General features: G+C 41.9%; 1 protein-coding gene across 1 annotated transcript; it reads right to left on the reverse strand.

Annotated features, from left to right (window-relative positions):
• Nucleotides 1–766: 766 nt before the first annotated feature.
• hs3st3l (heparan sulfate (glucosamine) 3-O-sulfotransferase 3-like) lies at nt 767–17785 on the reverse strand. Its single transcript, XM_028030158.1, has 3 exons — nt 16897–17785; nt 3274–3503; nt 767–2388 (listed from the first exon to the last, which is right to left on the reverse strand). The coding sequence occupies exons 1-3, from the start codon at nt 17361–17363 to the stop codon at nt 2000–2002; spliced, it is 1086 nt and encodes a 361-aa protein (XP_027885959.1). The 5' UTR covers nt 17364–17785; the 3' UTR covers nt 767–1999.
• Between the last annotated feature and the right edge of the window lie 6039 nt (nt 17786–23824).

Raw genomic sequence — 23824 nt, forward strand, 5'->3', positions numbered from 1 at the left:
GAAAACCGTGTAAGCGGACGCAGAAAGGCTCGGTACACACCGGCTAGCTACCTAGCTAGCAACATGCCAAACTTAACGGTGTTGATGTTCGGTTTTTCTTTCCCGCCGCCCTCCGCCGGTCCGTTTGCTTTGCTCAAAGCGGAACACAGCAGGCTGGTCCCGCACTCGCTAACCTAAGCAAAGCATACAAATGAGCCAAGTGATCCATACCAGTTCCCACTACATCCATTTAACCACATTCATTATTCAAGGATACAAAAGCACTCAGTCAAATCTGAGCTCATAGACATATTCCCTCACTTCGCCCCGCCCGCCCTTCAACTCTGCTGCTTACCGCATGAAAGATTCATTCCTACCTTTTTGGAAACAATGCTTGCTGGACTTTTTTTTTCAAACGCCGGATTGCCGTTAAATTCTTAAAATCTGAGTCTGGGGAGGAAACGTGGGGGGAAATAAAGGGTCCATAAATGAAAATGTGTTTGTTGTCAGTGTTGCTACACACCCTTGAAAAGTCTGGGAAAATGTGGAATATGTTAGGTTTGGATAGGTAGGGAAAGAAGAAATGAAGTGTGAGAAAATTATTGATTTTCCAGATATTTTTCCTTCTAATGTCTAAAGACAAAAAGACGCCTTGATTAAAATTAAATGGCTGTGCTTCATCTTTGATTTGCTGCATATTGCCTTGATTTCAGCTTTGCTGTTTGACTTAATGACTGATTCTATACTCATTCAGAAATAATCAGGGACCATTTCACTACATGTTTGATCTTCAGACAGCTTTAATTCAGGCAAAACTGGCCAGGACAGCTGCAAAATAAAAAGACTAAACGTTTTTTTTTGGGAGGGTTCTAAAGGTTTCCAAAGCTCACAAATTGTCTTTTAAAGAACCTGCTTCAGTCTAGGACAGGGATCTGCAACCTTTAGCATCTACAGAGGCCTTTATTTTCGACATAGAGCTCACTTAGAACCCCAAATGTTACATGGCTTCTTGGGAAAAAAGACAACTTATAATTTTCTACTAAAGAAAGTGTCAAAAGAATCAACATTTTGTCTCTTTCAAGTTTTCAAATAATGAAAAACCTCAAACATTTTGCAAAAAGAGGACAAATACATTTTCTTTTACAGGATGTTGATATTTGTGGGAAAAAAGAAGCAAATTTTCAAACTAATGGCACAAAAAATGTATTTAAAAATATATGTTACTGGTAGTTGTGGAAATTCAATGCGGTTATTCCATGAAAAACTGTTAAAACTTGCATTTGTTGTTACATCTGTAGTTAAAAAACATTAGCTGAGTTATTGTGGAGCCGTAGGTTGCCGACCCCTGCTCCAGAATATTCTATTCCTACTCTGACATGTCCAAGATTTAAAGACTTCAAAATAAATAAGTCCAGAAGCTTCAAAAGCAGAGAAATTGTCCAAATTCACACTCTGACAACCAAAAGCCATGTCGACCATTGTCATGCTTTGTTTTTGATTTAGATTAAACTTTTTTTTTTTTTGGAAGAATCTACAGATGATAAGAATAGTTTGGTTCAAAGTAAATATTTTAAAAAGTAACTATGTTGTAAAAACTGCATGACTAAAATTTGAGTCCTGAAATGTGTGGAATATTTAGGGGACAACGTGTAGGGACCCTGAGTTCTTCACTTACTTGTACGACTACAACTGATTGTGAGTCAGATACTTAAAGCCGTTCAGCTTTCACCGCTCGGCGTAAAACCGCATCCTACAGCCACCACGGTCTCACTACATCTCCCTCAAAAGCACAAAGAGTGCATCACTGACATACAAAGATGTCAACACGACTGATTGATCCAGACAGAACATATCGACACTGGGATTTCAGAGTGCAGTCTGCTGTGATGCTGCCTGGCTGTCTGAAGACATTGTTGACTCTGTTTTGCGCGCTTTGAGTCGTTTCGTCTGCCTCCGTCAGGCAGCAGATTTGCGCTGGAGCGGTGTCAACAGAGGTGTCTCGTTCCACGCAGGTTACAGATCAGTGCCATCCGAAGTTTTGCCCTGCGAGTTGGTAGAAGCGCTGGTTGTGAGGCTTGTAGAAATCCCTCAGTTTCCGGATCACCTCTGGGTCTATGGAGACGTGTGTCCTCCCTTTTGTCTTCCCCAGACAGTGGGGTTTGCTGCTGCCCTCCGGCTTCTTTAGGCAGGGAAATCCTTTCGTTTTGTTGAAGTAGAAGTGCTTGTCTGTGACTATCCTCTGCAGGCCCAGAAAGTCCTGGACTTTGCCCAGTTCTCCAGCCGGATCAGAGATGAGCCTCTCCCCGCTGACCAGATGGATCTGATTCCTGGGGAACCAAGCCAGCCAACGCTCCATGTGTTGGGCGTAGAGGCCGATCCACAGTGGGCTCCACAGAGAGTCAATCTGACCTAGACATACAGGTAGGGAGAAAAGGGGTTGGTTATGATGTGGCAATGTTTTTAGGCTGGGGTCTGGACGAGGAAACATTTGGTTCTAGTCAACGGCGTGGCTGAGGTCAAAGTATTTGAGTTCTACAATTGCTACCAGGCTAACTAATCCAGACGGTAATAAATGATACTGAGTGTAAAATGAAGGTGTTGAAAAAGAAATAATATCAAAAATATCAAACAGCCTCTAATTTTTGGTTGCTTTGAGTACATGAGAACTCAAAGTCATGGATAATTTCGCAGATGATTTAATTTGCTTCATATCACCTCCAGGACACACCATGGGCAAAGCTAAGGCACTGGTAATACTGTGAATGATGAAATGTAATTTCCCAATCATCAGCACCATCTGGATGGGTACCGGCATTGTTAGCAAGGTGTACATACTGTATTGCTAACATTCCAAATAAAAATTTAAATCAGTAATCTTCCCTGTTTTGTTCACATTTCAGAGTCTAGATAACATCCTTAAGGTAATGCTGGGGTTTTTACCTCAGCACACATCAATTTTACACTTTATCTCCTGCAAAGCCAGGATTTGCCATAGTTCTACCCATTAACTCCAGCTAGCTTAGCCCCAACAATGGTGATACTCTTCACTGTGACTCCCACAGCTGCGGGTTATGTTTACAATTATGCTAGACTTCACGGTGTGTACCTTACTAGCCACACCACAAAACTGCTCATATATGTGCTCATATATGCTAGATGTTGAATAAAGTAAGAAGAAAATGTTGTAGGCAATTACTGTGGATAAATACATCATATCAAAAAGCTAAAACACATTTTTACGTAGATTACAAGCTTTGTCATGTAAGTTGTATATTGAAAAAACACAAAGCGTACCTGTGGTGCGGTTCTTGAAGGCCAGGCTCTCAAAGGACGGGATGTCGGGGGTCTTGGAGATGATCTGCGTGTAATCCGATATGGCTCGCGTCACAGGGTCGCGAACGACCACTATCAGCTTCACATCCTGCGACATGGCATGGACCCGTGCTGGCGTGTCCACTGTGACAAAGTACCGGGGCGTCTTCTCCATGACGATCTGCCCGTCAAGGGCTTTGGGCATCATACTTCTGGAGGTAGAAGACAAAATAATTCAGGTTAGACGATTGCTTTCAAAAGTCTGTACACCCACCTCTGCTAAAATAACAGGCTTTTGAGACCAAAGGGCTGAGAAAATTGTTAATAATTTCAATATAACTTTTTGTATAGCACATTAGTGTTTTCGCTAACTTAGCTTCCCCTAAATAAATTTATCTAAACGCTAATTTACTTAGCTGTTTTCAGTTGAGTAAAGTTTGACATCTGTGCTGAAGTTTTGGTTATTGACTATTAATAATTCTTTGGTCATTAATTCCAGATGTCTTCAAATCAAAGCCTAGAGTTTCGCGCAACTTTAAGATGTGTTCCTGGTCTTGAATGAAATGGCCGAATTACTTCCCAAACATGCAGTGAAGCTCTCCAAAGTCCTGCTAATGACCTAATTACTTAACTCAGTTTAAAGTTTGAGTCAAGCAATTAGGCTTTCTGACCAAAGCCAATTAGGAAAAATTAGCAAAAGAGTTATAAATATACTTTCAATCTGAAACCATGAGTGAAATGTCTTCCAGAAAACAAATCTGGCACCGTTTAGGGCAATATATAACGTATCAACACAAGTGTTACTGACACATAATGAGTATCAACGTGGTTGAGTTTAGCACGTTAGCATTAGCTTCCACTAAATAGCATGTTTTTAGCGGAACTAATGTTTATGATCAGTGCGTTCAGGTAAGTGCTACTAACCTTTTAGTTCTAGTTCCCGATGAATACCTCTGCCTATTATTTATGTCAATTTATTTACACAAATGTTACATTAACAAGGCCAATTTCACATTTGCCCTTGTATTTTTAAATAAAGCATAGCACTATTAAATCTGGCTTTACCTCATTTGATGGAGTTATATTTACCACCTCACAGAACCGGACTGTGGATAAAGGTGATACAAGTTTTTTTCTGTTTGTTCAGTATGTAGTAATATCCTTAGTCAACAGTGAGGTCACCCTCATGTCAGAGCCCACACCCATCCCCACACACACACACGCCAGCACACCCCCGCACACACACACGCCGTCTGCCTCATACAAGCCCACACCCCATTATTCACTCTGAGATTCATCATACTAAACACATGACAGCATGAGCAGTGACAGGGCATTGTAATCCTGACCGACATGCAGATGAAAGCAGTGCAACACAAATACAAAGAGTCTCTTCCTGATCCCGTCCAGCGCTGTGCTCCTCTGTCTCCACACCAAAGCCCAGCAGATGGGATTCATTTAGCAGTAAATGACTCCAGAGGCCCTGCAGGACCGGCTGGAGGCTCGGGGACATCTGCCAGCACACCTGCCACACACCTGGTCGGCCAGCCGAACACGCACAGCTCTGATTTAGCATCTTAGCTCGTACGGACGGTAGACTCGCCTAACATGACCTGGACTGCTGGATGTAGCTTTCAAACTTTTTCCAAAGAAATCATTTGAACAATATTGCAGAGAATGGGCAAAAATTGAATTCTTGGAAGATTTTTAAGGCAAAAACCAACAATGACAAAATAAAACGTTTCACATAAACCAAAAAATTAACATCTTCATGGTCGTTAAGTCTTAATTTTCTTCTTACTTTATTCAACTCTGTCCATCCCATTGTACCTGGGATAAAACTAGCACAGCTTTTTGGGAAAAGAGTATCAAACTGAATTTTAATAACGGTGGTGGTCGTGTGATTGTCCGTTGCTATTTTGCCTCTCTAGTACCTGGAGTCATCATCACCATGACAACAGACTGGAACCATAAATTCTGTTCTGCAACAGAAAATTCTTTTGACTTCAGGAAAACGATCCAGAACACACCAGGAAGTGCACAGAATGGCTCGCAGTGACTACTTTGGAGTGGCATAGTCAAAGTCTGGAGATGCTGTGACATAAATTCGTACGGTGTTTTTTTTTGTTGTTGTTGTCGTCATGTTTGAGAACCTTCCAATGAGACTCAATTAAAACAATTCAGCCAAGGGAGGCACAACTAGTTCTTAAGTTTAGGGGCAAATTACTTTTTTCCCCACATAGGAATGGGTTGGTTTGAATTTTTTTTCAGGTTATTTTTGTCTGACTGAGGGGAAAACATTTTCCACAGCATTGTAAATGATTTAGTACGGAAGATTTCATGTCCTCTACAGGCAGATTTGCTCTGCTGTTTGGTGGGTCGGGGCTCTAACGAAGCTAGAAAAAAAAAAAGACGAGGTCATAAAACTGTGCTGATGTTAGGATTCAATGTGTGACCCTGTCATAGCTTCAACCTGAAATCACCCTCACAAAAAGATGTAATAAATTAAACCCACACCCACTTTTACTTTTATTTTTTATTTTGTTTGCAGGAATCTTTGGTTTTTGTCGCTTTGTCCTACTTTGATTAAAAAAAACCTCACCTTGTTTACTGTTTTACATAATTGAAAGAAAAAGTTTTCATTGAGTTTTGAATGTGGCATTAATAAAAGAAGGACAAGCAGAGAGAACACACACACACACACATGCAGCTGATAAGAGCCAGGACAGGATGCTCTGGCAGCGTTCTGCTGTCGGCTCAGGTTTCAGGTGAGCCTGAAACACAAACCTCCCATCAATATCTTCTCCCTTCAAATCTGACAAACACACACACACTCACCACGCACACACACGCAGCAATTCCATTTGATCAGATGAGTGTGAGGTAGTTTTCACCGCCGCTTAGCCTGAAGACTTCCCTTTTAACTCTAATAACCCCGAGCAGGAGGAGCCACGCAGTCTGTTACACACACACAGACCTGGCATGTGCAAGGTACACACACGCCCACACACAAAATGCAAAAACACAAACATACACTCATTATTCACTCATTAGTCAATTGCTCACTATCTTCCCTCGGCTCTCCCCATGGACCCGTTTCTGGTGGACACACACACACATAACGAGAGGCATTTTTTAAAATCACACACAGACAATCGGCAGACTTAAGAGGTGGGTGTGATGGAGTTTTACCACAGCCTTTTAAAGACTGTGTTTATATATATATGTATATTTGTGTGTGTCTGAAATCTTTTGCTGTGAGTGTTTCAAATGAAAGGGGTGGGTGACTGATGAAGGAATGATGGCAGTGGACGCAGACGGGCCTCCATTAGCAATCTGTTTGCAAGCAGCCTCAGAGCCGAGAGCCCCCACACCATTACCTAAGCACAAAGAGCTAATTACCGCCCCCCTAAGAGCGCCATCAAAAGAAAATGTCTCTTATAAATATGTTTCTGCTTTGAGCTTAGCGCACGCAGACCACGCTAATTGACGGACAAAATAGCCGTTAGCTTGTCGAGCAACAAAAACCCGTCTCCCACTCCCAGCATAGAAAACGCTTCCAAGCTTGAGGACACGTCTGTGACGTCAAATCTATTCAAATGAAAACACTGTGTTGCGTAACGTTTACTCAGCAATACAATGCAGTTTGTTATTCATGTGTCGACTGCGTGTCACAGGAGTAGCTCGTAAAATCACCTGCCTTGTGGGTGGCTTTGCAGCCTTGGCAAAAACATTCATAACATACTCTTGCTCGCCTACAGCCGTAAACTTCATTATGATCTTACGTCATATACCAAATCAAAGGACCACAATAAATATGATGCTTCACTCAAAAGAAGGTAAACATTTACAAAATAAAACTAGTAGCATATTCTTTAAAAAATGACTGTGTAGGTTGCTATGCTGTTGTTGATTTCTCAAAATGACTAAGCAGAATTTAATAATATTTTATCAGCATTGAATGAGCAATCGATTCTCCCCAACGGGAACTTTAATTGCCGTACACTTCCGCCCCAGGGATTGTGCCACACAAACATAATTAAATCAATAGTTTTTACTTAAGGTAGAAGCTCTTAAAATCTACTCGGTTATATGAACTGTCACTTTGTTGGCATTCTTTTTTTTTACACAGCTGAAAACAGAACATTACCCAAGACACGTGATGAAACACAAAATGTCAGGTTAACATCAGATTTTGTGGTTTTGCCACAGCAGTGACCTCTCCTTGACTTCATCTGTAAAATAGGAGGTAAAACCTGCTAATGTGTCGTCTGACACACTAGCAGGTTTGTGTCCCCTCCCAAAACGGGGCAGCCAAATTAATTGGCAGTTTAAATTCCAGCTTCAGCCACATCTCGGTGCTCCTCGTTTACTGCTTAGTGCGAGATCAAACGTACAACATGATGGGCAGAGGGATTATCCAGCAGCTTACATTAAGCCTCTGTTTGCCTTTGAGGAACCTCTCTTTTTGTCGTTAATTTTCCAATATCGTGGCAAGCCTCCCTCGTGAGTTACCTTGGGCCGGCCAAGGCCACGGGCTATTGATCCTGCGGGGTGGGGATCCCGAGTGTAGCCGTGGAGATGGGTGGGATTGCATGTGTTTATACTGGGAGCGTTATGATGGGGCGTATGAAGCGAGGAGGTGATAGTGATGATGGAGGTGTAGCGGCAGCGGGGGCTCAGCTGGGACCGGAGAGTGGCAGGTGGAGGCTGAGGTCAGCCAGATCCCTCCGGAGCCCCATCAGTGGCATGCTGTGTCATGTGATGTGTGCCGCGTCTGCGTCTTTTAAAAAATGTGGAGCAATTACTTTGTCCTTCCCTAAGTCCGTTAGGGCGTAGTTGGTGGCGGGGGTGGAATTCAGTTTATCGCCGATATTTGTGTCAGGAATGAAACAGCAGCCAATTGAATTACATTTACTCTCCACAGGCGACCGCTGGTTTCTGAGCAGATTATGAGATTTGCGTTTGTTTCATTTTTTTCATACATTTGCTTGAGTGTGTTATTGGGAGAACCACTCATCCATTTCCTCTGTATGGGGGACTATTAAGGAATCAGTCCATTGTGGCTGTGCCCTGTCCACTTCCAGGAGACATCCATCATACAGGGGCCCCGGGTACACACCCCCACACCCTGCACTTTTGGTTTCCAAAGCCCCAGGGGAGGGCCTTAATGAGGGCCGGATAGCTCCACCCGTCTGGGCCTTATGGTGATCACCATCAGTACAGTACAGTGACATGGCGGGTAGCTAGCACCTGAACCCCAGCACGGACATAAGTGATAGTCTACGCGACATCACATCTGTCGTTTAGTCACCTAGGGGATTAACAACGCTTTGAGGTACGCATTGGCAAGAGGCCCCACGCCATGCCATCAGAAAATGCTTTTGCACTGGCTGCTAGTAAATACGTATTGGACGTATTTACTAGCAGGTTTGCAAGCTTCTCCGATTTGGACGCTAATTATAATCTATTGTTCAAGCACAAGAACACAAGAAACACCATGTGTTTTGTGTTTTGCGTAGCAGAACAAGGTCGTCAATGTATAGGTATGAATTTTTAAATCACACAGGAGGATCTACGGAAATGTTCCACTGGAGCAACTGAATTTGAAAAGAAGAAAAATTCAGCTCAGATTTTTTTTACATACACATACGTATATCTGAACATATAGAGATAAACCAGGCCCAAAAATAATACCAAAAAAACCCAGACCAAAAAAAGTAAATGAGACAAAATAAATAAATACATGATATTGGTTTCACTAAGATTGTTTGAGGTTTGTCACCAAAATCCCAGTTGAGATTTGATCAGTCTAAGTAGTTCACCTTTTAAACAGGAGATGATAAAATACAGTACAAACAATGAAACAGCCCATTTGTTTTTCTACAAAGTTTTTCTAAAAACTTTGATGCCAACTTTGGTGAAATTATTGGCCAATCATTATGTTGGGACATTGCTTGCAAATCATTTGTATCTTATTCATCATTCTGGCATTGTGTATTTTATTCTAATTTTGCCAGATAAAGGGTTTAAAGCTAAATGCCAGTCTTCCAATTTCAACATAGCAGGACAAGAACTTAAGAGCTGCTTCAAAATAAGAGTCCCAAACAATCATATCATAATTATGTCCCATCATGTGTTTTACTTGAGATCAACTGAAATCTCAAGGGCTGGCAAAGAAAAGGGCTGTTGAAGTTGACATACCCACATTACCCCTGCAGAGGTGGTCGTACACCTCTAACCACAATGAACTTGTCAGGGGTAATGGAAGATAATGTGAGGCTATAAAATACAAAGCAAAGGAAGGCGCTGATTAGTTGCAAATCTCATTCTATTGGTTCCACAATCCCAGTAGAATGATCTGAAAGCATGATCTTCCATCCATCCATCATGTCAATCAATACATCCATCCACTGATTCATTTGTCTCTTCATCCATCCATCCATCCATCCATTCAACCTGGCTTATATCAATCAACTCATAATGAGTGTTCATTTTTCTACAAGATTTTATTTCACTGTGACTTCTTGGAAGTAACGCAGTAAGTCAAATCTGTGCCTGCACCTCAGAGTCAATAATGTATTGATAAATGTTATTGTGCCTTAAGAGCAGAAACACTAGCCTGAGTCTATATAACATAAATCATTCCCCCTAATGTGACCTATCCTGAAGAAACACAACTTCGCACACAACTTGCAAGCGGGTTTGTACAGGTATCTTTAATTTACGTTTTTGTACAGCGCCTGAATCAAACCCTCGCCATAACCCATTCTAAATCCAAACCTAACCCCTAACCAGGATCAAAGACATGATCTGCTTCCACACAACATGCTCTTGGTCCCCCTGAAGATTACTGGTCCTCACAAAGTCGATGATTGTTACAGCCAAGGTTCTAATAATGTACAAACACAGGAAGACAGACACACACACTCACACAGAGGGCCAGCTCTGATGACAGTCCCCCGGGTTGAAGCAAAGGTCAGCAGAGATGCGTGAGATTGTGGTAACGCACACTTCACCTTTCTCACCCCCAGCTCACCCAAGTCTTATCTCGTCTTCCTCCGTTTTATTGACCTTTTTTCTCCTCAGTCACCCGTCATGTCATCTCTGGGCAGGAAGCACTCATAAGCAAGGAGCAAATTTCCACCTGAGTTTCAGTGAATTCCTTTGTAGCTGCACGGAGATAAAAGGCTGTGTGTAATATGAGCCCTTTGGGCCTATGTGAGCGAGCCGGGGCGGTTATGCCAACGTAGGATAAAGCTTCCTGCTAATTGTAACAGAAGCTGAGCTGACCAAAGCTAACCGCCCTAATACTGAAGTCATCCCAAGGTCAGCACGAGGAGATAACACAATCGATCCTAGACAGAAAGGGGAAGAAGGAAACTTCCAGTGCTTCTCGGGGCCCGTCGCAGTGCTCCTTTCAGATTAGATCTGGGCTTCGAGTGCCATTAGTGGATCTTTGTCGGGTGCGCTGATCTCAATTGCCCCGGTGGAAGCCAAATGTTATTTTACTCTCAAAGAAAAGAAGAGTGATTCAGGGAAAGATACACTGCTGCTGGTCCTCTTTAAATTAAAGCAATGGGGTTTGCGAGATAATCTACTGGCACACAAAATTCAATGACTCAGTTTGCGGTACAGCTGAACTTCAGTTGACCTTTTTATTTGTGCCGTCTTAAGACATCATGTTTATGTCTCGGAATGTTCACTTTTATATTTGTAGTTTGTCGTAATTGATATACAAGAAATATTTACCGAGTGCATGTTTACTTCTACGTGTCAAAAATCCAATCATGCATACCCTTTGTCTTTGGTAGAAGACTACAATCTGTTTCTCCCCTTAGCACTCGACTCATGTATTTGTTTTAGTTGGATTTCCAGAATGCCCTGCACTATGGTCCACTTCCTGTTTTTAGAGCGGTCTCCGCTCCAAATGCATCCACATATGCATTCGATCTGCGCTAGAGTTCACTTTAAATGTTCACTTTTTTGGTTGGCATTAGAGTTTGATTACGCATTCACACTTTCCCAAATTGACAGAACTTTCTAGACAAATTAATTAAAGCGGGCTAAACAGGGCTGCTTTGATTACACCCTTAGAAATTTTGGTAATATCAGACATTTTGTGAGACTTTCAGTGGTGTTTGATCCAGATTTAACCCCAAGTAAATGCTTGGTATGCACACATGAAACGCATTATGATTGTTGACCAAAGATTTCTGATACCTACAGGGCAAGTTTCATATCGATAGCCCTTGTATTTTCTGAGTTAGAGGACATAGTTTGGGACCTGGTAATGGCAATTTTCAGCATTCATCCATTTTGTCAACATCTTTGACTAAGTTTTGCGCCTTTAATATTATATTTTCAAAATATTGAGTAGGACAGGAATGTTCCTCTATTCGTTCTGAGAAAAAAAAATCGACTTTACAGTTTAGCTTTGTAAGCACTGTTCTGCACTAATTTCTAATAGTCCTTATGTCATGATTCTTGGATGTATTGGTCTGTGGTTTGGTTATGGGTTACATACGGTTCATAGTTTTTGCATTATTAATTCTTTCTGGTACTTTTATTATAACTTATTCTGGTGTTAACCTTCCTCAGTAGTTTCTGTTATGTTTAGTTAATTCTAGTTTTAGTCTTTTCCTATTTTGTCAGGTTTTTTTTGTCATGCCAAACCATAACCATAGAAAACTAATGTAATATTCACCAGTAACATTCAGCTTACAACTTTTACACTTCATTTTTTCAGAAAATGTAAATATTTTTAGTTCCCATTTCACTTATTTGTAGTGTTAGTGTTAAAAACTATCTATTTTTAGTGTTGTTGGGGTTTTTTTGATACCCTCAGAAACAAACATGTGTGTCCTTTGTCTGCCAGTGTGTCCAGGGCGTGGGCCTCGTGTTATGAAGTGGTGTGCACACATCATTAACTCTCAGCGCAAAGTGACCCAGAGTCAGAGGTCAATTGACAGAGCTGACAGTGGTGTCAAGTGGTTCAACGCACAGCGAAGCCCATCTGGCCTGAGGGAGAGACGGGACAATCTGCTGTCACACGCGTGCATCACGTATGTACGTCACCGAATGTTTCAGAAACATCTGAGACACAATGATTGAACACACAATCAACCGAAAGAGTTGATTTCCAAAGGATTTTTAGTATATCAGATTTTTGGGCATTTCAACAAAGCGTGGCTATACTGGTATTGTCTTGGTTCTCATAAAATATATTTACTTCTGGTAGCTTCTGTGGCAACCAAAGCAAGGGAGGTCTGTCTATTTTATATATGATATGATATTTAGCAGCTCTCCATGCTGTAAATCTTGTGAGTTCACCCTGGAGTCATACGTTTTCTGCCATCTGATACAGACATCAGTCAGACAGGGTTTGAATGCTCCACTTATGCAATCTGCTGTGTGGGATTTAGTTCTGTTTCCTTGTGTAGGCTAAACATGTGGCGGTGATTTTAAAATGACAACACGAAAAAAGGGAGGTCGGATAGATATAGATAATGTCAGTCACAGCCGATCTCTACGGAATCCCAAAAGGGTCATAATGGGGTTTTTTTTTTAGGGTTTTTTTACAACACCTCGTGGCATCTAATAAAGTCAAAAACACAACAGCAGGCTTATAGCTGAAGTATGTAACTTTTATAAAAATATGTTTTTTACATATTTGTTAAAATTTTACATGAGCTTGATTGACAGCGCTAAGACCTTCCTCCTTACTTTGATTGGTTGTTTCAGAGCAGGAACATCGTATTTTTGCGAATTGCAGAAGGACCCCACAGAGCAAGCAGAGCTTGATTTTTTATTTTTTTTAAACAGATTATCATGTGGCTGCACAGTGGCGCAGTTGGTAGTACTGTTGCCTTGCAGCAAGAAGGTCCTGGGTTCGATTCCCGGCCGGGGTCTTTCTGCATGGAGTTTGCATGTTCTCCCTGTGCATGCGTGGGTTCTCTCCGGGTACTCCGGCTTCCTCCCACAGTCCAAAAACATGACTGTTAGGTTAATTGGTCTATCTAAATTCTCCCTAGGTGTGAGTGTGTGTGTGAATGGTTGTTTGTCCTGTATGTCTTTGTGTTGCCCTGCGACAGACTGGCGACCTGTCCAGGGCGTACCCCGCCTCCCGCCTGGAACGTAGCTGGAGATGGGCACCAGCAACCCTCCCGACCCCATTGGGGACAAAGGGTGAACAGAAAATGGATGGATGGATGGATGGATTATCATGTCTTATATTATACTGTCTGGACATAGTGACAGTTTTAGCAAATGTGTAAACATATTTTTACAAACGTTATATACTGCAGCTTCAATTAACAACATTCAAATTTAGCTATTATTTCTGTATTGAATGGTGTTTTGCTTGATGTTCAAGTCCAGAATCATTAAAAATAAGCAGCGGAGTACATTTCAAACTGTTTCCTGAAGTGTAGCGATACCTTATGATTTTTTTTTAAATCCCTGGTATTTTTTTAACAAATTAAAGTTTATCTTGTGCAGAGCTATCCAGGACTGCAGGCTGGGCTTTCATCTGATCCAGTGAGTAATTAATAATAATTAGTAATTAATTTGGCGCATCTAAATGTGAAAATGAGAGTCAAGTTAGTTTTGGGCTTAAAGCCATAAACCGTCAGAATGTTGTGTTTAAAAAGCAGAAGACAAATTATCACATTACCAAAGCCATGAAATGTTAGGATGTAACTAAAGGCACAACTTATAAGAAGTTCCACGTACAACCGGTCAGACCGTACATAATTTTCCTAAAAGGAAAAATGACTGAGCTTTTGTTTTCTTTCTGCTCAGCAGTGGGATTGTTCGGCCTTGGATCTCTCCTCTTAATGACACATTTGCCCAGTTTATTTCTTGTTTTACAACCATGAACACAGACTTTAACTGAAGGTGGTGTTTTTAGTTGTTGCTCTTGGAGTAGTTTTGGTAGACGCGGGCCACTCCTGGGAAGATTCACCCATGTTCCATGTTTTCTTTGCATGCGGTTGGCTACTGGCTCTCACCGTGTGTCGCTGGAGTCCCAAAGCCATGGGAATGACTTCAGCTTCAACTTTGCTGCTTATCTTTTCTTGAATGTCTTTATGTGACAATGTGTTAGCTTTTTTTGACAGCTTTCAGCCTGTTTAAAGTTGTTAGTGTCTGTTCAAGTCATTTCTTGATTCTCTAGATCCTGGCAGTAATCAGGCCTGCTTGGCTGATCGATTAGTTTTTACCCTAAGGGTCTGGTTGGTTTAATTAGCTTGTTTTTCTCCTAATAAGTGAACTTATTTTTTATTTTTTTAGTAATAATCTGAAACTTTCATGATTTCATGTGTTTCATTTAAGGCCAGGTTGAGCCCTGTACTAAAATATACGCCGACGATAACTTGATTTCTCTAGGCTACATCAAGATTGTGAGCCAAAGATTTTGATTTATTGGAAGATTAACTTCAACTTCAAGTCTTGGATACCAAAAGATTAAAAAAATGATTTAAAAAAACCATCTAGATGTTTTTTTTTCTTTTCTAAAAAAAGTTTCTTGTAAGAATAGGATTATGTCTTGATGGTTCCAGTTCAACGTTTTGCCAGTTGGGATTCTCATGGTTTGCCATTTTGCTCCTTTCTGCTCCCATTTAAAAACCCCTGAGCAAACCATTAACCATCGCAAATCAGTTTTTCCTCTCTCTCTCTCTTTGTGCATCTGAACATAAATTACATCGTATTTCCATTTAATGTGGTTCTGGTCCTATTTTGGACCAGCTGGCTTTTATGAACCCTGGTCAAACCAAAATATCTCTAAACGACCTTCCTCTGGTAGAAAATCGTTTTTGAGCTATGCAACCACATTTCCATGCGGTAGAGTAAATTGGAGAACGTTTCTGTAAGCTTTGGTTGTCAAATTTCCTATAAACATACCCTGGAAAGTGTACAAATGAGTGTGCGGTTGGTGGCGAAACGTCCCGTGGCAGGCTCAGTCCAGAAAAGTTACACCTGAGAGGACGAAGAGGCGAAAAAAAACGGCACCCATTTCTAAAAGAACTGTTTCAAACTTTTAGCTTAGACGACTGTCCTGATGGGCTTCGTTAGTTTCAAATAAATCTTTTCTTACTATTTTCATTTCAAAGAGAAGTCAGCATGTCAAGATTTTCCATGTGACATCTTTGAGGCTTCCAGGAACTAAGTTCTTTGTGCACTTATCCCGAGTCTAGCGGCATGAAATCCTCCAGTCCACACAGTTGTAAAAACTTTAATGAAGCACTTAAATCTGAGGAAAACATTTTTATATCCCCCTTACTATCTCAAACAGAACTGAGTCTCCATGTGTGCCTTTTCGAAAGATTTCCAAGTTTTCAATGAGCAGGCCGAAAGAAGAGCCACATGACAACAGTAACATCTGGCTCCGGCTTCAAAGATGATTACTCTGCTGCTCTCGGAGAACTCATCCTGCAGGCCTGACTCCATGGCTCTCTGTCTCTCCATACTGTACAAACATGCGCAGACCGCCCAGCAGGCACACACACACACACACACACTCACACCCACACACACACACACCCACACACACACACACACACACCAACTGAGGCACAGATTGGCAAAGCTGCCAGATGGCGGAGTCTCCCTGTCACCTAAACCACAATGAAAGAACTGCAGATAATGTAAGGGTATGTGTTTCCACAGGAGAAAGAGGGGGAAGTGTTGAACAGAAAAATTAAAAGTGCCCAAACCTCGATTAAAACTGATGTAACACTACAGATATTTTAATCAGTTTAAGCAGTGATGCTAGCAAAGGTCGGCCAGTTCCTACCCCCCATCACACAGCTTTTATTTATTTATTTATCATTTTTGATTGTCTTGTGAGTCTTAAAATTATGTAAGAGACATTAAGTTAGTGTTACAATATTTTCAAAATCATAGTCGCAGTTTTGTTGGTTCTCAATCGCCATTTTCTAGCATATCTGATCAGCTAATTCTATACTTGAAAACCAGAATTTACAGACTGTAAGCAATTTTAAAAAATAAATAAATACGCAATTCTATAATTGAAAATCGGAATGTTCAAGTGTAGGAAACATATACTATACTTGAGTATACTAGAGTAATAATTTAGCTATCTGTTAGGAACAACAGCTAACTGTGCGGAATAACAGTTAGCTAAGTGATTATAGCAAAGGTCGGCCAGCTCCCACCCCCCACCACACAACTTTTATTTTATTTATTTATTTATCACTTTTTTTATTGTCTTGTGGGTCCTAAAATAACTCATTTCTTACAGTTTAAAGAAAAGGTCCTGTTAGCAACTGTTGTTTACAACTATCAGTTTTATTGGCCGTTAGCAATAATATATATATATATATATATATATATATATATATATATATAAATTTGAACAAAAACACACTTACATGAATCGCCTGAAAGTCTACAACTTTTACTCATATTTAAACCTGCTCCCCCATCCTTCTGCCTGCACTTAAATAAAATCCCCTAGATTCTAGTCTGTTCTTTTAATGAATGAAAAAGTGCACTACAAACTTTTTTAAAACATATATACCGCATATAAAAACCTAACAAAAGAGAGCGATTGAGCTGGATTTCGGTGTTACGCGTGCATACCTGTACCAGTCCAGCCCGCGTGAGTAATGCCGATCAAAGAAGTGCGGCTCGGACCCCAGAGCCCGGATGTCCGGGTGGAGCCGCAGGAACTCCAGCAGAGCCCTCGTGCCGCCTTTCTTCACACCGATGATGAGAGCCTGGGGCAGCCTGCGCGCGGCCGTCCACTCCTTCCCCGAGCTGTTGGTCTCCGGCGCGGCGTGGCCGCTCCCCAGCGCGTCGGTTCCGTTCCCCTCCTGCCGCCATCCCGACGCCCTCGCGAGGAAGTCGCGCGCGGACGGCTTGATTTCAGGGTTCTCAGCGAGTTCCGACTCGCAGCCTCCAGTGAGAAGGTAGACCAGGGAGAAGCAGATGATGCTCAGAGAGGAGGCGATGGTGAGCCGGTGCAAGAGCCGCCGCAGGTCGGTGCTCGGGGGGTGGAGGTGATGCTGGCTGAAGTGGTGGTGGTGGCGGTGGTAAAAGGCTGCCATCCCTCGGCTGTCAGTGCCACATGGCCGGCCATTCTACCGCGAAGTTCAGCTCACATCCTAACTCCTGGAGAGGCTCTCTGTCATTGCGCTCAGCTACTCTCTACCTCCTTCATGCTGTGCGTCTGGAGCGCACCGAGCAGATCCCCCTTTCTCCCTCCTTCCTGTCGTTGACCGAGCCCCAAAAAGTAATTCAGCCAAACTAGTTTTTTTTTTTGTTGTTGTTGTTGCTGTTGTTTAAATCACTTACGTTCCAAGATGAGAGAAAATAAAACCGTGATATCCGAGCTGCGCTGCCGCGTCTTTGCACTTCGCGGGATTACTCGTCTCATGTCACGAAGATCCGCATCCAGGCATCTCTCGCTATCTCTCTCTCTCTCTCTCTTTCGCCCTCTTTCTCTCTGCCTCCTCCTGTCTTTCAGTCTGCCGCTTGTTCCTCTCCTCTCGGTTTCATTGGGGGGGTCGTGGCCCGAGGCGCGTTTAATTCCATTATTATATCAGGCAATCCTCGGACTGAATGAACCGAGTGCGCAAACCCGCTCACAAGTGCCTCTGTCGCGCTCGTCTAATGTGACTTTCAGAGCTTTGCAAACATATAACACGTAAACTAAAAAAACAAACAAAAACATTTTGTAAACTCCGATATACTTCATTGAAATTGCATCAATAAAAAGTGGAGTATGATCTGGGTTTGATCATGGTTTCAAAATATGGCACCTCTTCATCCCTCCACAAGAACTTTGCGTCTTTGCCACATATTCTCTAATGGATGCAGGTATGCACTTTGACTAGGCAGGTGTAGCACATGAATTTGCTGCAGAGCGTCCTCCAAAGCATGTTTGTGTGCCATCACCATGTTAGACTGGGCTAAATAGCTCATCGTTGCACAAAAACATTTAATCGAATGGTTTATATCAGAGCTGCATGTCTGTCCGAACGGATTAGTAATAGTTCAGGAAGTAGATAAACACTTTGTTTCCACAACTCCCAAGCTATGAATCTAGCCCCAAAAATGAGTGAATTCCCAGCCAAAAAGACAAACAAAAAAAAACACTTGAGGAACTAAAATTGCTCATGTAACATAATGATGTTTATTTCCATGCTTGTATATAAAACTAAAACTGACTTGTTGTTGTTTTTGTGTCAAATAATTGTGTCAAACAAATAATTCAGTTTATTTTTCAAAAAATGAAAAAAACTAAACATTTTATTGCCCAAAATGCAATAACATAGCATCCCTTCATCTGCAAATTGTCAGTATTTTTTCTACAGATTTGCAGCTGAGACTGATTCTCCCAACTAAAGCATGAAGAAAGATGCTCTGAGTGCATCTTTCTTGAAGCAAATGGCCTTTTTTCATAGACTCTGTCCACCCCAGTTAACAATTAATAGATTCCTGGATTACTTGACGATCATTTTAAGAACCGATTAATCACAATGAATTCGATTAATCACAATTCGTTTGATTAATCGTTTGAACCCTAGTTTAATTTGATATTATAATTAGTGGTTATAATGTGAGGAAGTGTGAAAACGTCTTTGCCAGTGCAAAGGTCAGGTGGCACTGGCAGGCACTACTCCTGTCAGTGCCTAAAACTCCGAGATTTGTGCCTCATTAAAGCCAAAGCAGTGCTAGTGCGTATGATAGATGGCCACATAAACACCTGTGTTTATGGGGCTTATTGGTTTAAGGTTATTAGTGCCATTTGGACTTGGGCTTATCGCATACAGCTGACACTCTGCACTCTAAGACCTATGGCATAATTGGCTTAGTAATCAGTCATTATTAGGCTCTGCAGTCCACCTGCCAATTGTCTTCTAATCCTGACCTCAGACCACCGTCTGCACGCGCCCACATTAAGTAACCATTCACAAAAGTCTCCAAACTTCATCAACAAGACGGCGTTTGACACTTTTTTCTATTGTTGTGGTGAGGAAATAAAGGCAAGTTGGTCAAGTTTGCTGATTTTAATCCAGGTAAAAGGTTTGTACGCACATGATGAGTGTTTGCTTTAGCACCTGCACCAGGAGAGCAGCGATGCAATCCTCTGATAGGGGAGTTATATCTGCAATGTTGCCTTTTATTATTGCAGAGTGTGGAGCTAAGGTGAGGGTAATAGCTCATAGGAGACTCATTAGTTCTCCAACACTGACACACACGCGCACACACCCCAACACACACGCACACACACACAGAGGCATTTTATGTTCCATTTGGTCCTACCCCTGTCATTATCCCGGTGCAGATGTGACCCGTGTTGTAAAACCACTGCATTGTCTTGCGGTGAGTAAACAGATTTTCTAAAAAAATAAAAATAAAAAAACCCCAAAAGAAACAGCTCATATAAACTAATATAATGCTCTGTGTTATTTGGCCTCTCCTCTTTCCTTTTTGCTGCTGAGGCAGAAACAAATCACCGTCACAAACTATGAGATTTATTCGTAATGTGGTACATTTACATAATGATGCAATCAATTTCTTGACAAGGAAGTCGAATTTGCATCTTATACGACGAGCGTGCTTCACATACCTAAGTTGGGAGAGGGGGAAAAAAAATATTTTGTGGTCTGATACAGTGTTCAAAACATGTGATTATTTAAATATGTCAACAACAACAAAAAAAAGAAAAAGAAAAAAGCAAACACTCCTAAATGGAGGTTACTGTGAGGGGATGGGTTAGGGTAAATGAGCTCCGATTCAATTCAATACTATCACATTTAGAGATGATTCATCGCTGTGTGTTGTGCTGCGATAGTCAAAAAAAGAAATGAAATCCACTGGTTGTTCTTAATAAATGGGATTAGTGTTTTTGTTGGCACTTTGCCTTGGAGTGTTAGTCGAAACTTCCAACCCTGATCAAGGTATTTTACAAAGTTAAGTGTAAAAGTTCTGAAATATTCTCAGTTGTAGTTGGTTTACTGACTTTTTGTTTGTTCTTCTTTCCCCTTTCCTGTTTGTTGTTGGGTTTTTTTGGTTTTTTTTCTCAAATACAATTTTGCCTGGTGGTTCTTTACTACTAATTCAATGTGACCCAAATCAGACTTCTGTGTGAAAGTTTTACTGTACAACCCCAAAGTGAACCGCAAGTTTCGGAAGGAGAACGTCGACGTTTCCTTCTCAACAATTTCAGACTCCGGCACAGTGAAGAAAAACAGCAGCAGTTTTTCTCCATTGTGAACAGTAGGGGTCATGTGCTGTAACCCAGGGTCATAAGGGCCAAACATAGATGCACAGAACATTTGTAAACAATGAGAGCTGACAAACAGAATCAATTTTAAAGTTGATTTGTTGGCTGTAGCTAACCTTATGGACAAGCAACTTTTGACAGACTCCAGCAAGTATTTCTGCAGACTTTTCATCCATTCGTGTCACTTTTTTTCCCCCTCCCACGTAACAAAAATCAGACGGAGGCACAATTTGAGTTATAAGGAGTTCAATCTTATACGTTTGACCTAGAAAATAAGTCTGACAATCCCAGTCATGATGGATGCTAACATGGGTGCACAGAGTGGGAAAAAAAGCACTGACAAGAATGATGATTGATTTCAGAACTTAAACCACTATATTTATTATACATAATGTTTATTTCATTGATTTCTGTACATAGTTGCTACCATTTTCTGTTGCTTTAGCTTTAGTTATCTCCCATAGCAACACAATAGTTGTACAGATTAGTAACAAATCTACTGTTGCACTCGCTGAAATGCTTGTCACTCATTCTTTGCAACATGTGTAGTTGCAGCCTGATTGGGTAGTTGGAACTTGATTGGGCACCAATATGTTTCTTGTTTCAACCAAAAGCCAAATAGAAAACGTGGTTCCCACCGATAGCTTGTGTCCTTTTTCTCCTACAATGTGACACTTACGACTTTCCAACTTTCTTCCGTTACAGCTACAGATTGCTCTTCCAATTATTTGCTGTTTATTTTACTGCCCAGCCTCCCTCCATGGATCATCGGGCAAGGTCATCAGGTGAGGTTGTGTGTCTTTTGTCTGCAGTGGCCCAGCAGATTGTTCCGTGATGAAGTGGTCGTCTATAAAAGCGTGACCCCCCCGGGGGTCAGGGCCAGAGCTGAGACGGTGATTCATTATCCAACATGGAGGGGTCGAGGGGGTGTGTTTGGGTGGGTGACGGTGCAAGATGATTAATAAACTCCTGCATTACCATGTGTGAAACGAAGAGCTTTGAAAGTATTCAGCCTGCCAAATGTGAGGATGAGTCACATGACGGTTCTGATTTCCGTTTCCGCAGGTTTTCCAGTTTGTGTCGTCAGTTTTTAGTCGTGGTGGTCGCAGCGCGGTTGGAGCTATTTACGAGCCAACGGATTTGTCAGCTGGCTCGACTGAATCCTTCATCCCTGCCTGTGGTGACAATCTAATTAGAGATAAATAAATGGGATATATAATCAGGCTTAAATTACAGCCATCCGTCACTCAGTGGAGGACCTTACACCTGTGAGCCGGTCGCGGTCGCAAACTAAACCAACACGCCTGACTCTGTCATAAATCTCAACACAAAGAGATGAAATCAACACATCCGAGAAGCATTACTGGAACCGTTATGAGATTCCTCTGTCATTCTAATCAGATGAAAGCTCAAGCTGCCGTTTGATAAAGTTTTCCTTCTTCAGGAACATGTAAAATTATAACAAAAATCGAAAGGTAGATGATACCTAAGCCTACCAGAGGTTGTGTGAGCGCATCATCGGGTTCCAACGCAACAGGATCACTGAGGTGAGCTCCACAAACAAAACAGGAAGGCTAATAAACGGATGAACATTCGAAGCTGGGCTGGTTGTGGAGATAATGGATGGGAAACGGTCCAGTTTCCCCAAGAAGAAAACACGCCTGTTCGGCCAAAGTTCACCGTAAGCACCAGGAGGCTGTTCAGGGGTTTGTTTCCTGCCTCGTTTGGAGGAAGATTTGAACAGAAACTGCTGAAAAACTGTGTTTAAGACACTGTTAATAAGCCACAGGGACACTGCTTACCAATACATGAGTACTTCTGCTGTACAAATGTGTTTTTATATAGAAACATTGCTTCCACTGTAAATTCTGTTATTGATTTTTTTTTAAATTACTTTGAAAGTGCAAAGAAATACTTGTTTAAATTATCGCCTCTGCAAAGATGGTGCCTCCTTGGCTCAGATGAAAACATCTTTTTCCTCTTTGGAAATGCTAAAACATTTTCCCATGAGATACTTGAATGGTCTAATCAACAAATGAAAGGGAAAGTGTTTTGTATTTTCCAGGTACATATTGCCATTTTATAGCACAATCAAGTAACGATGTTAATTTTAGCTGTTGTAAAAAATGCTATAGCTACATAAAAAATACATTTGCCTTCGTAGTTTAATATCTCTGTCAATTTAAAAACTCCTGCTCTTTCTTAAGCTCCACCTTCAGCAAGTCATTGTAGCGTCGCTCATATATCAAAGTTTGTTTTTTTTAACCAGCGCAGCTCTGAGAAGTAGCTCGTACAAAGAGCTCGGCAGATGTGCTGTTTCCCCATGCGTCTGCTAATTGCTGCTGGCTAGTCTGAAGGAGCCGCGTGGGGGAGTTCGCCGGAGAGGGCTGCTCTGTGAGGCGGAAACGTGGTCCAACCAGGCGTTTTGCGTTTAGTCTCCCGGTTGCCACGGGAGACTAAAGGATTTCTCAAACATGCATGAAAGAATCAGAGCAACACGCCAGGTATCTTTGAAGAGTAAATAACATTATAATGTGATGCAAAGGTCAAAAATAGTCGCTTTTTACGTACCACTACCCCTGTAAGAAAAGCATCCCATGTGTCACCATGTGGTCAGGGTGATCTGATCAGCACACCTCCTTCCACCTCCTGTGTATTTTGCCTTGTGATAGACTAAACGTGACTTCATGTGGCTGATTTCTTTCAGCAATGGCTTTATTTTGTCCAATCTTCCATCCAGAGAGACTAATTACCGTCCAGTTGACAGATTTTGCAGCTCCTTCATTGTCTTCATAGACCCATTGTTCTCAGAGGGCCATCTTTTGGTTTGTTTGTAGCTATGCTTCGTTCTGTTAATATCTCAAGCCTGGAGACTAATTAGTCTACGACACAAACGAACAAAAATCACATTTCTCTATTTTTGAAGTGTGAACTGTAAATCATTTTTGAGGCGACTCCTCTCGATGGCCCCTCATCTGGACCTGTCATAAAGCAGGTGACGAATTGGCGTCTAAGCGACTGCCCTACGATTTGTCTCGACCGTGCTGTTTGTTCTCCCCGGTTCGGAGGCCCGCTGGGTCGCGGAGTCCTGCCAGAGCCACACCCTCATCAGAGCGCCGCACCCGCTGCTCGCCCAGCGCCGTCCCCACCTGTCATTGACCCACATGCCGGCCAGGAGCGTGCACTGCGCCGCCGCGAATTGAGAGAGAGGGTGTGCGAGCGTGTGCGTTTGACCCACAGGGCGCTCAGGGATCAGATGTAGGTGCCAGATCAGAT

The sequence above is a fragment of the Xiphophorus couchianus genome, chromosome 10 (genome assembly GCF_001444195.1).
Source record: "Xiphophorus couchianus chromosome 10, X_couchianus-1.0, whole genome shotgun sequence".
NCBI classification, from domain to species: Eukaryota; Metazoa; Chordata; class Actinopteri; order Cyprinodontiformes; family Poeciliidae; genus Xiphophorus; species Xiphophorus couchianus.